The following is a 12938-nucleotide window of genomic DNA, read 5'->3' as shown; positions in this document are numbered from 1 at the left end:
TCGTTGGGCACCGGGGAGGAGAGCATCAGCAAGGCCAAGCAGAGCCGGAGCGAGAAGAAGGCCAGGAAGGTGGGATGGGCACTGGTGTCCCACGGGGTTTATTTTTTTTTGGGGGGGGGTTGGGTTGGGACCCCATGTCCTCCCCAGGGTGCTGTCACCATCCCTGGGGTCACAGCTGGGTCCCCATGGGGGTGTCCCCATGTGGGGCGGCGCAGCCTGGGGACAGCCCTGTCCCCATCCCGCGTTATCCCATTGCCGGGGGCCGGAGACCCCCGGGCTCAGCACCACGGCCCCCAGTGGGGGCTCTGGGGCTGTCCCCAATGTGTCCCCCCCGCGCCCCCCGTCCCAGGCCATGTCCAAGCTGGGTCTGAGGCAGATCCACGGCGTCACCCGCATCACCATCCGCAAGTCCAAGAACATCCTCTTCGTCATCACCAAGCCCGACGTCTTCAAGAGCCCCGCGTCCGACATCTACATCGTCTTCGGGGAAGCCAAGGTGGGGTCTTGGGGATGGGGGGAGGTCCCTGGGGGGGGGACGGGAGGTCCCCGGGGAGCAGCCCGTGACCCTCTCCCCGTCCCCGCAGATCGAGGACCTGTCGCAGCAGGTGCACAAGGCGGCGGCGGAGAAGTTCAAGGTGCCCATGGAGCACTCGCCGCTCATCACCGAGACGGCGCCCACCCTCACCATCAAGGAGGAGAGCGAGGAGGAGGAGGAGGTGGGCGGGATGGGGCTGGGTGGGGGTGCTGAGACCCCCCCCCCCGGTGGGATTGGTAGGGGTGACGGCGCTGTCCCCGTTCCCGCAGGTGGACGAGACGGGGCTGGAGGTGCGGGACATCGAGCTGGTCATGGCCCAGGCCAACGTCTCGCGCCCCAAAGCCGTGCGGGCGCTCAGGCACAACAACAACGACATCGTCAACGCCATCATGGTGAGCTTCTGTTTTTGGGGGGGGGGGTTTCAGGGGGGTCATCCCCATCCCCCGGTGCCTGACGCTGTGTTCTCCTCCACAGGAGCTGACCATGTAGCGGCCGGGCCCCCCCCGGCCCCCCCTGTATAGGTGCACAGTTCTCCTCCTCTTCCTCCCCCCCCCAGCATCCTTTAGCCCCTCGCCTTCGCCTCTGTAACGCTCAATAAATGCCTCAAGCATCACTGGGATCGCACCCCGCCTCCACGCCTGGTGATTTGGGGTCCCCCCCGTGGGGCTGGGGGGGCTCCTGCAGCCCCCTCCCCAGGCAGCGGGGTGTGGGGGGGGGTGTAGGACGGGCACCGGGTGCTTGGGGACGTGGGACAGAGACCCCACGGTGGCACCTGGGGGTGGGACGGGGCTGAGCCCCCCCTCCCTGCCCACCACGGGCTGGGGACCCCAGACCTGGGGGGGTGGTTTTGGGGAGGCCCCCCCCAGCTCCTGGAGCATTGGGTTTTAGGCACCCGGTGTCGGGCGGAGGGGAGGCGAGCGAGGGCTGAGCAAGGAGACGAAGCGCCGCGGGGTGCAGAGTTATATTTCCCTCTAACAATGCTCTGTACAAAAAGCATACATACAAAACACCCCCGGGCCCCCCCCAGGGGCTCGGCGTGGCGGGGAGAGGCCGCGCGGTGCCGGGGGGGGAGCCGCGGGGGTCCCGAGGGAACCCCCCCACCGAAGCTCCACGAAGGGTTCGCCGCGGATCTCGGCCGCCTTTCCCCGTGAATCGAGTATAAAATAACCCACGGTGAGCTGCTGAACGAGATCTCTGCACACAACCGTTCCCAAAATCGGTGGCTTTTCTCCCAAATTATTCCCGTAGTCAAGGACTCGAGCGCTGGGGGGTGTTTTGGGTGGGTTTGGGGATTTTTTTTTTACTTGGTGGGGTGTACGAAGGCACTGAGGACTCGGTAGAACCAGGCTCGGGACTGATGCTCCCGGCGCTTGTCAGGAGCAGGGTGGCAGCGCCCTGGCTCGCGAGCTTGGCTTTTTTTTCTCATTTTTAAGAAGAAAAATGAACCTCGGGCCCTGTTGGAGGGGTCCAGCTCCCCCTTCTCCCCTGCTGGGGGCTGGCGGGTGATGCTGAGCAGAAGCAGCCTCCAGGGAGGAGCCCCCGGCTGCGCCCGTGCCCTGGCCGCGATTCCCAGCGCGGAGCCCGCAGGTAAGAAATGCCCGGAGCAGGGAGGGGCTGGGCGAGGAGGAGGATGGCAGGAGGAAGGCTCGGTGCTGGGAGCCCGGCGGGATGGCGCCGAGGCGGTGGCTTCATGCGGCAGAGGGAGAGAAAGGTCGGGTTTAATCGGAGCAGCCCGGTGGGGTGGAAAAGGCGCTGCCCACGGCGGCGTCCCAGCGGGGGAGAGCCACAAAACGCAGCCAAAGCCCCGGAAAATCCCAGGACAAAGCGTGAGGAATGTGCCCGGGGGGGGTCGGGGGGGGGGGACAGGCTCAGTGCCGAGTGCTGAGCAAGTGTCTGGGCTCCCAGCGAGCTGTCCCTGCCAGCTCCGGGCTGCCAGAGCCCTCCCCCCTGCCCCCCCCCGGGCTCCCTGTCCTTCCTCCTCCTCTTCCTCCGCCTGCCCTGCTTCAGCCCAGGGCCCTGCTTGGGGCGAGGGCAGGGATTTGGAGGGCAAAAAAGTGGAGGGCCGAGGGACACAGGACTAAAAAAGCCTAAGTGGGAGTTTGTAACCGCCCGTGGAATATGTACAACATCTCCACCCCGCCCTGCGGCCATCCCGGGGGGGGTCATGGCGCAGAGCTCACCTCCCTGGGGCACCCAGGAGCCCCCCGCGGGTGCTGTCCCCGTCCCGTCACCTCCTGAGCAGGGCCGGGGGGGGGCTGGAGGGGCTTTGCAGTCCGGGCTGCTGCAGGGCAGGAGCACGAAGCTGGCTGTGGGGGGCAGGGGGAGCAGGGCCTGGTCCCCGGGTGCAAAATGCTTCGACATGGAGGCGAGGTTTAAATAATTCACATTGTGGTAAACTTCATTCGAAACTGGGGGGGGGGGGGGAGCGGGGAGGAGGAGAGCAGTTACAGGAGGGACACCATGTGCAAAACTGTAAACCGGGGAGGGAGAGGGCTGTAGCCAGCTGGGCTCGGCGCGGGGCCGCGCTCTCTCCCGGCCCCGCTCCCCGCACGGCGACGGAACCACAGCGGGGAAGGCTGAAGGACGGGCTCCTGCCCCGCTCGCCCGCTGCAGCGTGCCCGTGGGCACGCGCACCCCCGCAGGAAGGGGGCACAGCCGCCTGCGGACGGCCTCTGGGGCCAGCGAAGCCGTTGCTGAGGACGGGAGCTGAATTCCAGCCTGCTCCATCCCCCCCCAAAAAAAACCTCTTCCGGAGCGGAGGCGCCCTCAGGAGGAGTCGCGGTCCATGCTGCAGCCCAGGGCTTCGATGTCGTTGCTGATGTGGGAGATCATGCGGTCCCACTCGTCCTCCTCCGAGGGCACGGACTGGTCGTCCGAGCTGCCCGCGGCGCCGTTGCCGTTGGTGGTGGAGTTGGAGGTGGTGCTCAGCGTCCGCCGGTACCTCCCGAAGCTGTCCGTGATGATGCCGCGGCCGTCCTTCACCCCGATGGTCTCCAGGAAGTTCTCGAAGTGCTGGCTGTCCTTCTCGGGGATGAAGGGCCGCAGGCCTGCCCCAGGGAAGGAGACACGAGGGGGGAGAGAGGAGAAATAGGAGAAGTGAGGGCCTGGGGCTCGCTGTCAGGGCCACCGGGCACTGGGCCACCAGGGACTCCCAGCTGGTGGCCACCTCTCACGCTCGCAGCCCTGAGACACGCTGCTGGTCACGGGCTGAGGAGGGTTCACGGGGCTGAGGCAGGATTTCCTGAGCTCAGGAGGGCTGCCTGCTGCTTCAGCACCGAAACACGTCGCTCGGCTCTGAGCTCATTACCCTAACAGCATCAGCGTGTGATTAGAGGAGGGGGGGGGCGGGCTCAGAGCATCTGTTCCCTGCCGTGGGGGCGGGTCGGCAGCAAACCAAGCAGGGCTACGCGTGCCTCCTCGCCCCCCCAAAGTGCTTGCGAGGAAACCCCACGCACCCAAAAAACGTGCAGGGGCTTTCCCAGGAATGCCCCTCCCGCTTCCCGGCCGTGTGCGGCCGCCACCAAGCCCAGTGCTGGGGGAAGGCTCTCGTTACGGACGCTGTCCGAGATGGTTAAAGCCCAAATGAAGCAGGGAGATGGAGGCGAGGGCCTGCAGGAGCCCCTGAGGCTGTCAGCCCCCTTCCCTGGTGGCCAAGGAGCTGGGGCCGAGCCCAGGAGGCGAGCAGCAGCGAGTGAAGTGAGGCAGGAAGGGAAGAAGGGGGAGCCGCTCACCCAGGAGCAGGAACTTCCTGCTGTCCCCGTAGAGCTGCTTCAGGTTGATGCAGAACTCGTGGATGGAGGCCCCGTTGCGGTACTCGTGCAGGAGCATGGCGAACTGCTGGATCTCTTGGGAGGAGAGCTTCGTCCGCAGCTGAGGAGAGAAGCACACCGCCAGCGTCACAGATCGACTCCTTTTTTTTTTGGGGGGGGGGGCTCGGAAAGGGGAGGAGGTGGCGGGAAGGCCGGGGAGCGGTTTCCCCGCTGTTGCGGCGGGACCCCCCGACCGCCGGGGGCCCCCCGGGGGGGGGAAAGCAGGACGGGATGGTGCAAGCTGCTGCAGAGCTGGCAGCTCAGCACCCAGCCGGCGCTGGCTGGCAGCACCGGAGCCAGCAGGGAGGAGCTCAGCCGCTGCCAGGCTCCCTCGAGCACGCAGCCACCCGAGGGGGAAGGGAGCGTTCCCCCCCCGCGGGCACCCCACCGTCATCATGTAGTCCTGCAGCAGCTCCGTGGCCGTGGTGCTCAGCTCGCTCTCGCTGACGGTCTTGACGTGGGGAGACTGTTGCGGCAGGAAGGAGGAGGGGGAGTTGTCACCTGCTTCTAAGGCTTCTGGAAAGGAACTGGGACACGGAGAGCTGGTGAGCCTGGGGAGCTCTGGGTCGGGGCGCTCACGTACGGCGGGGCTGACAAGAAGCGCATCGTCTCCGCGGTTTGCTGAAGGCGAAGCCCTAGGGAGGGAGAAACTCCCCTCCAAGTGCTTTTTCTTTTCAGAACCGTGGGGAAAAAGGTCCCCAAAACGCTGAATTTTGGCGTTAAACCTTGAATTCTCAAATAATATCCCTCAACCAAGCGCTTCGCGTGCCGGGTTTTCAGCCCCCAGACGCTGTCGCTGGTTTTGGAGGTCACCGCTTCGGGAGCGGCTGGGTGACGGTGACAGCCCCGCCGTGCCTACGTGACCTCGGGGAAGCCGTGATGCAGCCCAGGCTGCTGATTTGGCAAGCCCCCGCCGCACCCAGCCGGTGCTGATGCTGCGGAACGTTCCCCCCCCCGGGCTCAGCAGTTCTCCGGGGGGGGGGGGGCTTAAAGCTGGCGGCGAGGCCGCGTGAGCCGGGCGTTATCCCCAGGGCTGTGCCATCACACCCCGCCCGCCCGCGACTTACACAGTGCTTGCTTCTGTCTCGTAGGGTTCTTTAACGTCCACTTTTGTAGAAGAGTCATCTGCAAGGGAGGCGGTGGAGAGGTGATGTGGGGGAGGTAGGAGCTTGCCCCTGGCCTACGCGCACGTGGCTCAGCTTTCGGGCTGGGAGAGGGGGCTGAGGGGGCAGAGAGCTGGGCACGGAGCCCCAGGGGAGATGCACAACTGCCGGGGGACGACGTGGTGCTTAATTAACTGCCTCCATCCCCCAGGAAGGGCATGGGGGAAGGACGCAGTGAGGCTGATGGCTTTTGGCTCCCCGCAGCCTGGAAGCATCTCCAGGCGGGAGAGCTCCCTGGTGCTGCTCCGCCTCGAACACAGATAAAGAAAAACGAGCTTTTTCTCAGCACAGGAGGAGGGGAAGCAGGGGGCTGGCTCTGGTGGGAGGGGGGTGACGATGGGGTCCCGCAGAGGGGCAGGCTCAGGCTGGGATGGGGTGCCCGGAGCGAGCACTCACCGCTGTGCAGGGACATGTGCCGTGTCGGCGTGGACGCCCCATCGAATATTGCTCTGTCCAAGAAGTCGATGGTGGACTCGGTGTAAACGATCTGGAAGACTTGGCTGAGAAGTGAGCACAGCTCCTCGGCTGTCACCTGGGGAGGGAGCAGAGAAGGGTGTGTGTGTGGGGGGGGTGCGTGGTGCAGCGGCTCTGATCCCAGCTCCCTGCAGCGGCTGCGTGGGCAGGACAGCGTCCGGGTGTGATGTTTAGAGGGCTGCCGTCTCCCCCGTGAGGGAGCTGGGTTAGCTCTCCCTGCTCCCCTGCCCCCCAGGGGCTTGCCTGGGTGTCAGAGGTGAGCCCCGAGCGTTTGGAGCCTTACTTTGTTCTCCGTAGCCAGCACCACCAAGCAGCAAGCCTCCACGGGCACCACCCCGCTCTCCGACAGCGAGCCCGACGTGAGCGCCTTGGAGCTCTCGGCGCAGAGACTCTGGCTGGGGGAGATCCCGGGGTCCTGAGCTGAGAGAGAGAGACACAAATCGTCACGGGAGGCCCGAGGCAGGGAGCAAGCAGCCCTCTGTTCGTTCGTTCCCCAGCCCCTCCTCTGCTGCCCGGGGGTTTGTAATCCACCAAGGCGCCGGCATTACGGCCGCTAAGGAGCTCAGCCTGCCCCCAGCCACGCAGGTTTAACCCGGGCAGGGCTGCGGGGGGACGGATGCCCAGCCCCCCCCCGAGCTGCTCCAGCCCCTCCCCAGCTCCTCCAGCCCCTGCAGCGTTGTGATCTCCCGCTCCTTCCCCAGCTTGCTCAGCCACGAGCCTCTCTCCAGGACCCTTCTCCCGCCTCCGGCAGCTCCAAACCTCTTAGAGCCCCCCCTTCCTCTCCCCCAGCCCCAGGAGGACGCGCAGCAGGGACCCCGTGGCGACGCAGGATGCGCTGCTGTGCTTTGAGCCACCTGCCTCTGGGACCCTACGCATCCAAAACGCCGTTTATTGCCTCAAAACATCGCGTCTCTGCCTCCCAGCAGTGCCCAAGCTTTTATGGTGGGGGGGGGGAGAGCAGGATTTCTTCCTCCCCCCCTTTACCTGTTTTCAGCACCACCAAGTGAGCGGAGTCGTCGCGGATGTAGGAGACGGACGCGATGTCGTGGATGGGGACCCTGAGGATGAGATCTTCCCCGTCCCGCCACACCAGCTTGATGTTGTAGGCCGACAGGCTGATCACGGCGTCGTGCTCGGGGGTCAGCTGCCCCGGGAGCTGGTGGGCTCGCTGCAACGAGCGCGGGGCCGTTAGAAAGCTGGACGGGTGGTCCTCGGGTGGTGGGGGGCGGGAGGGTCTTCACTGAGGGTTCCCTCCCACACCGGGGTCCCCCGGGGAGGGGCCATCCCATGCCAGGGTGGGACCCTCGCCCCAGGGAACCCCCCCCAAAGCCTTTTGCTGGGCAGGGCTGAGCGCTCACCTTGGCGTTATCGATCAGGTGCAGGATCTCGGTGCGGCTGGAGGGGTTCAGGTACCCCGGGATGGACGTCAGCTGCCCTAAATACTGGGAAAGAAGCAGCAGGGGGTGAGCGCGGCCCCGCCGCGCCAGCGGGCACCCAGTGGGCCGGCCGCTAGGAGGAGAGACACCGACGGCTCAGCACCGAGTGCCCCAAACCCCTCCTTAAGCTGCCGGCTATGAAAAATGGCTCGTTTGTAGGATTCTGCAAGAGGAGGGCCTGGGGGGGGGGTGAGGCCAGCAGGCAGAAAGCCACCCCCAGGCCCTCCGCAAGCGCAGAGGAAGGTAACTCAGCGCCGCGGAGGCAGCAGGGCAGAGCCACGAGGGGGGGAAAAGAAAGCGGAAGAGCCGTGAGCTGCCTCCGTGCCCGGGTTTGTGCTGCTGGCAGGGAAACGCAGGTCCCCAGGAGGGTGTGGGAGAAGGGGACGGGTGGTCCCGGCCGGGCTGAGGTTACCTTGACTTCCTTCTCGATGTAGTCGTTGAGCAGGATGTCCGGCTCGACGCGGTCGGGCAGGGACACCACCACGGTGTGGAGAGGCCGCCGCTCCGTAACCTTCTCCTGGGCCTTTTTGTCGCGGCCTTTTTCGCCCTTCAGGAAGACTCGCTTGAAAGGGGACACGATCCCAGGCTGCGGAGGGAAGGAGGAGAGGGCAGGGCGTTAGGGAGGAGGGCTGAGCAGCCAGCTCCGGGGGGACGCCAGCGTGGCCGCCACCACCCCCGGGGGCTGACAGGGTCAGGCTTCAGAGCTGCGAGCCCAGCGGCGTTCTTTTCTGCTGGAAAACCCTTCCCAGAGGCACCTCACGGGTTCGGTTAGCAACACGGCAACAGGGGGCAGCCGTGGCCCGTCCCTACCCCCCTCTGACCCTCCCCTCAGGCACGGGGCAATCCCACGAGGCAGAACTGCCACAGCCCCCCCCCACCCCCCCTTAGGTCCCCGTTCTCCTGGCCGTGTCCCCAGGCAGCTCCCCGGCGCGGCTGCTGACGCAGAAAGCCCGGAGCTAAAAGCACGGCGCGGCACCCGGGGGCTTCGCTGCGCTGCTTTTTCTCAATTTAGACGAGCGCGAGAGAGATCTACGGGAAGGAGAGAGACGAAAGCGAGACCGAAATAACCCGAAAGCGTCCCCCTGGGACGGGGAAGAGCTCCCGGGAGCAGCATTTCCCAGCTCCCTGCCGCCACAAGGACGTCGGGGACAGCCCGGCCCTGAAACGCTTCCCCTGGAGCTGGGGGTGCCGGGGAGGTAAAAATAAAGGGGACGACGGGGCCGGGGGACAGCGGGGACACCGTACCTGGCCTGGCTCCCCGGCTCTGCTGCACGCCGGCACCGCCAGGCACTGCGGGGCCGGGGCAGAGCATCCCTCGCCGGGCCGGGCTCCCAAGGGGGAACGGCGTCCCTCCGTGCCACCAGCTCCAGGCGGCTCCTGCCGAGGGGCAGGGGGCAGATCCTGGCTCGGGACAGAAGAAATCCCCCCCTGTGAGAAGCCCTCGCGCCAAGGGCAGGGGCTGGGTCAGCGCAGCGGTGCCAGGCTCCCCTCAGGGCCTTTCCACTCAGCCGGTGTGGAAAGAGAGCTCGGGGGGGGGCTCTAAGAAGCTCCACACGAGGGCATCCAGCCCCAAAGCTCAGCCCAGATCTCGTTCCGACGCCGGCTTTGAGAAATCAGCAGCGGCGTGACGTGGAAACGTGCCGCCAGCAGCGGGGCTGTGCCACCCCGCTTCCTGCGCCCAAACTGCGCGGATCTGCCCCCAAAACGTGAGCCAACCCCAAGAAATCCCCCTCGGGCACAGGGCCGGGGGTGCTCCCGAGCCCTGCTGGGGAGCGGGCTTCTCCTCGAGGCAGGACTCGGCCCTGATTTTGCTCCCTGGGGAGCCCCAATCCAAGGCCGCGGGGCGAAGCAGCGGCACGACGCGCACCAGCCGCGGCTTTTTGGGGCCGATTTCACCCCCCCCCGCACCTACCTCACCCTCCATGAGGTGCCCTGGAGACACGGGGCGGGGGGGGGGAGCTCCCCAAAAGCGTGTCCCCGTGTCAAAGGGGGCTGGCCCCGGCTGCGCGGGGGCCACCGAGCCCCAGGGTGGGCGCCGGAGGCCGGCAGAGCCGCACGCGCTCGGCAGATCGCGGCCCGGAAGCGCGCCAGCCGCAGCTTCCTCCTCTGAGCGGCGAAAACACAGTTTGTGGGAAAAAAAAACGGGGTTCGAGAAAGGTGGGGGGAAGGGGGAGGGCCTGGGGGCAGGCGGCTCCACGCGGGGCGAGGCTGGCAGCCTGCGGGCTTCGTTATTCCACGGCCACGGAAAGCAGAGGGGGGGGGCACCCAGCAGGGCGCTATTCCCAGGGCCGAGCTGGTTTTTACACCTGGTTCCTCCAAATTCTGCCTGTTTTGGTCCAATTTCGTGCTCCGGCTCCGTGTAGGAGCCGCCGAGGGGGCTGCGTGGATTTTCACGGGCTCGTTTCCAGTCCTGGCGTTTTGAGCGGACGGCGGGCGAAGAGGGGGGCAGCTCACCCAGCTCCAACACCCCCCCCCTCACCCCCCGGGCCACCTCCAGGCTTCGGAAGCCCCGGGGAAGGGCCCAGGGGACGCGGCTGCGGGACCAGGAGGCAGGCGGGGGGGGCAAGGGGCAGCTTCAAGGGGCCCCTGCGGGCCCTCCCCGATGCTGAATTCCACGCGGGGCAGCGCCTGGCTGCCAGGGAAGGGAAGGGGAAGGCAAAGAGGAGCGCGGCGGCACGGCCCCGACGCCGGGATCGTGGGCCAGATCCTGCCGGGAGCGGCGGGTAACGAGGCCCCGGGGCAGGAGGGAGGCGTGGAGGGCAGGGAAAGCCCCGAGGAATCCTGGCGGCAGCACGAGGCGGAGCTGATGGCCTCTGCTCGCCGCCACGGAGCGGTGCTGAGAGCAGAGCGGGGCCGGGAGAGGGGTCGGGGGGGGGCTCAGCCCCTGGAAAAGTGGGCAGAAGGCAGCCGACAGCCGGTTTTACTGACCCTACAGCCGATTTCCCGACCCTACAGCCAGTTTTACTGACCCTAAAGCTGGTTTCCCGACCCTACAGGCGGTTTCGCAGCCCGCTCCCTGCTCGTGCCAGGGCTCCTGGGCAGATTTGAGGTTTGTGGAGCCCGGAGCAGCTGCAGGACCTGGAGGAGGTCAGCGGGGATCTCTGGAGCCCCCCTTGGTGCCACCAGGACCCTTCCCGGGGAGCTTTATCCCTCCCCCACCCCGCTGGAAGCCACCCCTCCCCAGACCAGGACCACCCCCGCGCCCCTCATTGTTTATTTCAGCCCAGCCACTCCTCGAGCCCTTGGGCTCCTGAGCTGGAGGTGACACAGGGGGGGGCGACACCTCCCCGAGGCCCTTTCTCGGGTGCTCCAAGGCTCCCTACGGCTCCGGGGGCTTTGAAAACGGGGTTGAATTGGCACCGGGGGGACCGGGGCTCTCCTTTCGGGCCCAGACGGCCCTAAATCCCCCCGGGGAACCCTCCCGGGGTGATCCCCCGGCAGCTGCAGGGCGCGGAGAGGCGGCTCCAGCCCCCCCCCCGGGAGCCGGGCCAGGCTCCGGGCTCGCCCATTTCGGACGGCCCCGCCAGGCTCCGGCCTCCCGGCCGGGATTTTCCTTCGAGGCAAGAGGAAAGGAATTTTTCCCCTGGCTATTTTTAGCCGAGCCCTCGTCCCTCCTGGCGGAGATCCCTCCGGCCCTGCTCCTCCTCCTCCTGCCTCCCTCGCTCCCGGGCGGGCCGAGCCGAAGCTTCAGCTGCTTTTAGGGCGACCGCGTTGTTCTCCCGCTGCTTCCCCGGGGTCCTGCCGAAATCCAGTCTCCTTCCAGAGGAGGAAGAGGAGGAGGAGGAGGAAGGAAGGAAGCTCGCTGCCAGTTAAAAAGCCAGTGGGACCGAGAGCTTTGGGCCCACAGGCGCTGAGGAAAGCATCCCAAAAGCATTTTTTTTCAGCCCAAAACCCGAGGGCGAAGCTTTCTGGCACCTCCCCGGCGCTCCAACACCCGGAGCCAGCCCCACAGCGGCCTCCAGCACGGAGATTTGACGGGGGGCAGCTCGGCTTGGGGTCTGCAGAGCTCAAAGGTGACTCCCGGGGCTATTTTAGGACAGCCAGAACCAGCGGGCCCGGCTGGTTTCCAAAAGATTCCTCCCACAGGGAGGCACCTCCGCCACGCCTGGATCGTGTCGGAGGCCGCAACCTCGCGGCGTCTTCGCAGGGGGCTCGGAAATCCCCGCTTTGATTTCTTTTTTTCCTCGTCCTCCTAACGGGTACCAGAGCTCTCCGCAGGGCCGGGCTATCCAGGACGCCCCCCGGGGAAGCAGCGGCCGTGCTCCGAAATCGGCGTCCTCCTCCGGAACGCTGACAGCTGCCTGGGGGTGAGGAGCCCCCCCCTGGGGTCCCAGAGCTTGAATTTAATTAAAAAGAGGGCTGGAATTCCACCAGGAGCAGGAGAACGCCGCCCGCAGGAGAGGAGCCCAGACGGGAGGGTCATGAGGAGAAGCGGAGGCAGCCACCCCTATTTTCTGACGACCTGCTCCTCGTTATTCCTGGACCTGCTCCTCATTATTCCTGTGGGTCCGGTGCCTCCCCACCCAGCCCCGGGGGCAGGAGGAAGGCTCGGAGAGCAGCCGGGAGAACCCAGCCTGGCGGGCACGGAACCACTCTGCCTGGGGTTCCTCCCGCACCCCGAGCAGATTTGTGCTGTACGTGGGGGGGGAGCTTTCCCTCCGAGCCCCCGGGGGCCCTCTAGGAGCCAAACGAGCTCCTCGATGGCGCTCCCCAGCTCCGAGAACGTCGCAGGGGGTTGGTGGAGAGCTGGTTCGGCATCACCGCGAGGGAAAACTCACAGAAAACTCGGAGAAAACGCGGCCGGGTCGGACCCGCAGCCCCACACGACGCCAGGAGTCCCCCACGTACCCGGGGAACGCCAAGCCCAGGGCTCGTGCCTGCTCCCCACCCCATCGCAGCGTGCGCAGCCCGGTGGGCAGCGGCACGGAGCCCTCCCGAGGCGTGCTCGGAGCAGCAGGGGCAGTTCTCTGGGCAGAGCAGCGAGCCAAGGCCTCCTACCTGCCCGCGAGGTGCGCACGGTCCCGGCCCCTTGGGGCAGGGCTTGGAGCCAGCCACCCCCGGGGGGGCTCTGCGCAGCGAGAGGACGGTGAAATAAGGCGAAAAGGGGCGAAAATAAGCCAAAAAAAAGGGCAAACGGCAAGTGGGGAGGAGGAGAAGAGGGAAAAGGGGGGGAGGAGAAGAGGGAAAAGGGAAGAATGGGGGTAAAGGGGGGGAAGGGGAAGAAAAGAGGGGAAAAAGGGGGAGAAAAAAGAGGAAAATTGGGGGAAAAAAGGGAAAATCGAGAGAAAAAAGGAAAAATCGAGAGAAAAAGAGGGGAAAAGGCGTCCCCCAAGGCCCCGCAGCAGCAGCCCCCCTCCCCGCCCGCCCCCGAGCTCCCCCCAGGAGCCGCCGCCGCCGGGGCCGCGCCGTGGGGGGCCCTGAGGGGCTGGGGGGGGCCGGCCCCCCCCCCCCCCCCCCCCCCCCCCTCACCTTGCGGCCCTTCCTGCCCTCCTCCTCCATAGCGGCTGCTGCGGAGGCGGCC

At 66.7% G+C, this 12938-nt stretch overlaps 2 protein-coding genes across 2 annotated transcripts; one reads left to right on the top strand and one right to left on the bottom strand.

Moving 5' to 3' along the window:
- Positions 1 to 6: 6 nt before the first annotated feature.
- On the top strand, positions 7 to 1159 carry LOC118161128 (nascent polypeptide-associated complex subunit alpha-like). The gene is made up of 5 exons (XM_035316135.1): positions 7 to 69; positions 350 to 496; positions 585 to 716; positions 805 to 927; positions 1010 to 1159. Exons 2-5 carry the CDS (start codon positions 353 to 355, stop codon positions 1022 to 1024), a joined length of 414 nt encoding a protein of 137 aa, XP_035172026.1. The 5' UTR covers positions 7 to 69; positions 350 to 352; the 3' UTR covers positions 1025 to 1159.
- A 1744-nt stretch (positions 1160 to 2903) lies between these two features.
- Positions 2904 to 12932, bottom strand: CCM2 (CCM2 scaffold protein). The gene is made up of 10 exons (XM_035316126.1): positions 12887 to 12932; positions 7830 to 8003; positions 7340 to 7423; positions 6966 to 7149; positions 6265 to 6401; positions 5904 to 6039; positions 5412 to 5469; positions 4733 to 4871; positions 4267 to 4405; positions 2904 to 3582 (listed from the first exon to the last, which is right to left on the bottom strand). The coding sequence occupies exons 1-10, from the start codon at positions 12914 to 12916 to the stop codon at positions 3302 to 3304; spliced, it is 1362 nt and encodes a 453-aa protein (XP_035172017.1). The 5' UTR covers positions 12917 to 12932; the 3' UTR covers positions 2904 to 3301.
- Positions 12933 to 12938: the final 6 nt, after the last annotated feature.

This window comes from Oxyura jamaicensis, chromosome 2, assembly GCF_011077185.1.
Source record: "Oxyura jamaicensis isolate SHBP4307 breed ruddy duck chromosome 2, BPBGC_Ojam_1.0, whole genome shotgun sequence".
NCBI lineage: Eukaryota > Metazoa > Chordata > Aves > Anseriformes > Anatidae > Oxyura > Oxyura jamaicensis.
Note: the sequence above shows the minus strand (reverse complement) of the source record. Positions and strands in the feature narration are given on the sequence as shown.

Excerpts from the sequence above, each read along its gene's own strand:
- LOC118161128 (XM_035316135.1), top strand. The coding sequence starts at position 353 with ATGTCCAAGCTGGGTCTGAGGCAGATCCACGGCGTCACCCGCATCACC. Across the intron at positions 497-584 it reads TCGTCTTCGGGGAAGCCAAG|ATCGAGGACCTGTCGCAGCA; the intron begins GTGGGGTCTTGG and ends CCGTCCCCGCAG. Across the intron at positions 717-804 it reads AGAGCGAGGAGGAGGAGGAG|GTGGACGAGACGGGGCTGGA; the intron begins GTGGGCGGGATG and ends CCGTTCCCGCAG.
- CCM2 (XM_035316126.1), bottom strand. The coding sequence starts at position 12,916 with ATGGAGGAGGAGGGCAGGAAGGGCCGCAAG. Across the intron at positions 6,040-6,264 it reads TGCTGGCTACGGAGAACAAA|GTGACAGCCGAGGAGCTGTG; the intron begins GTAAGGCTCCAA and ends CTCCCTCCCCAG. Across the intron at positions 4,406-4,732 it reads TGCAGGACTACATGATGACG|CTGCGGACGAAGCTCTCCTC; the intron begins GTGGGGTGCCCG and ends TTCTCTCCTCAG.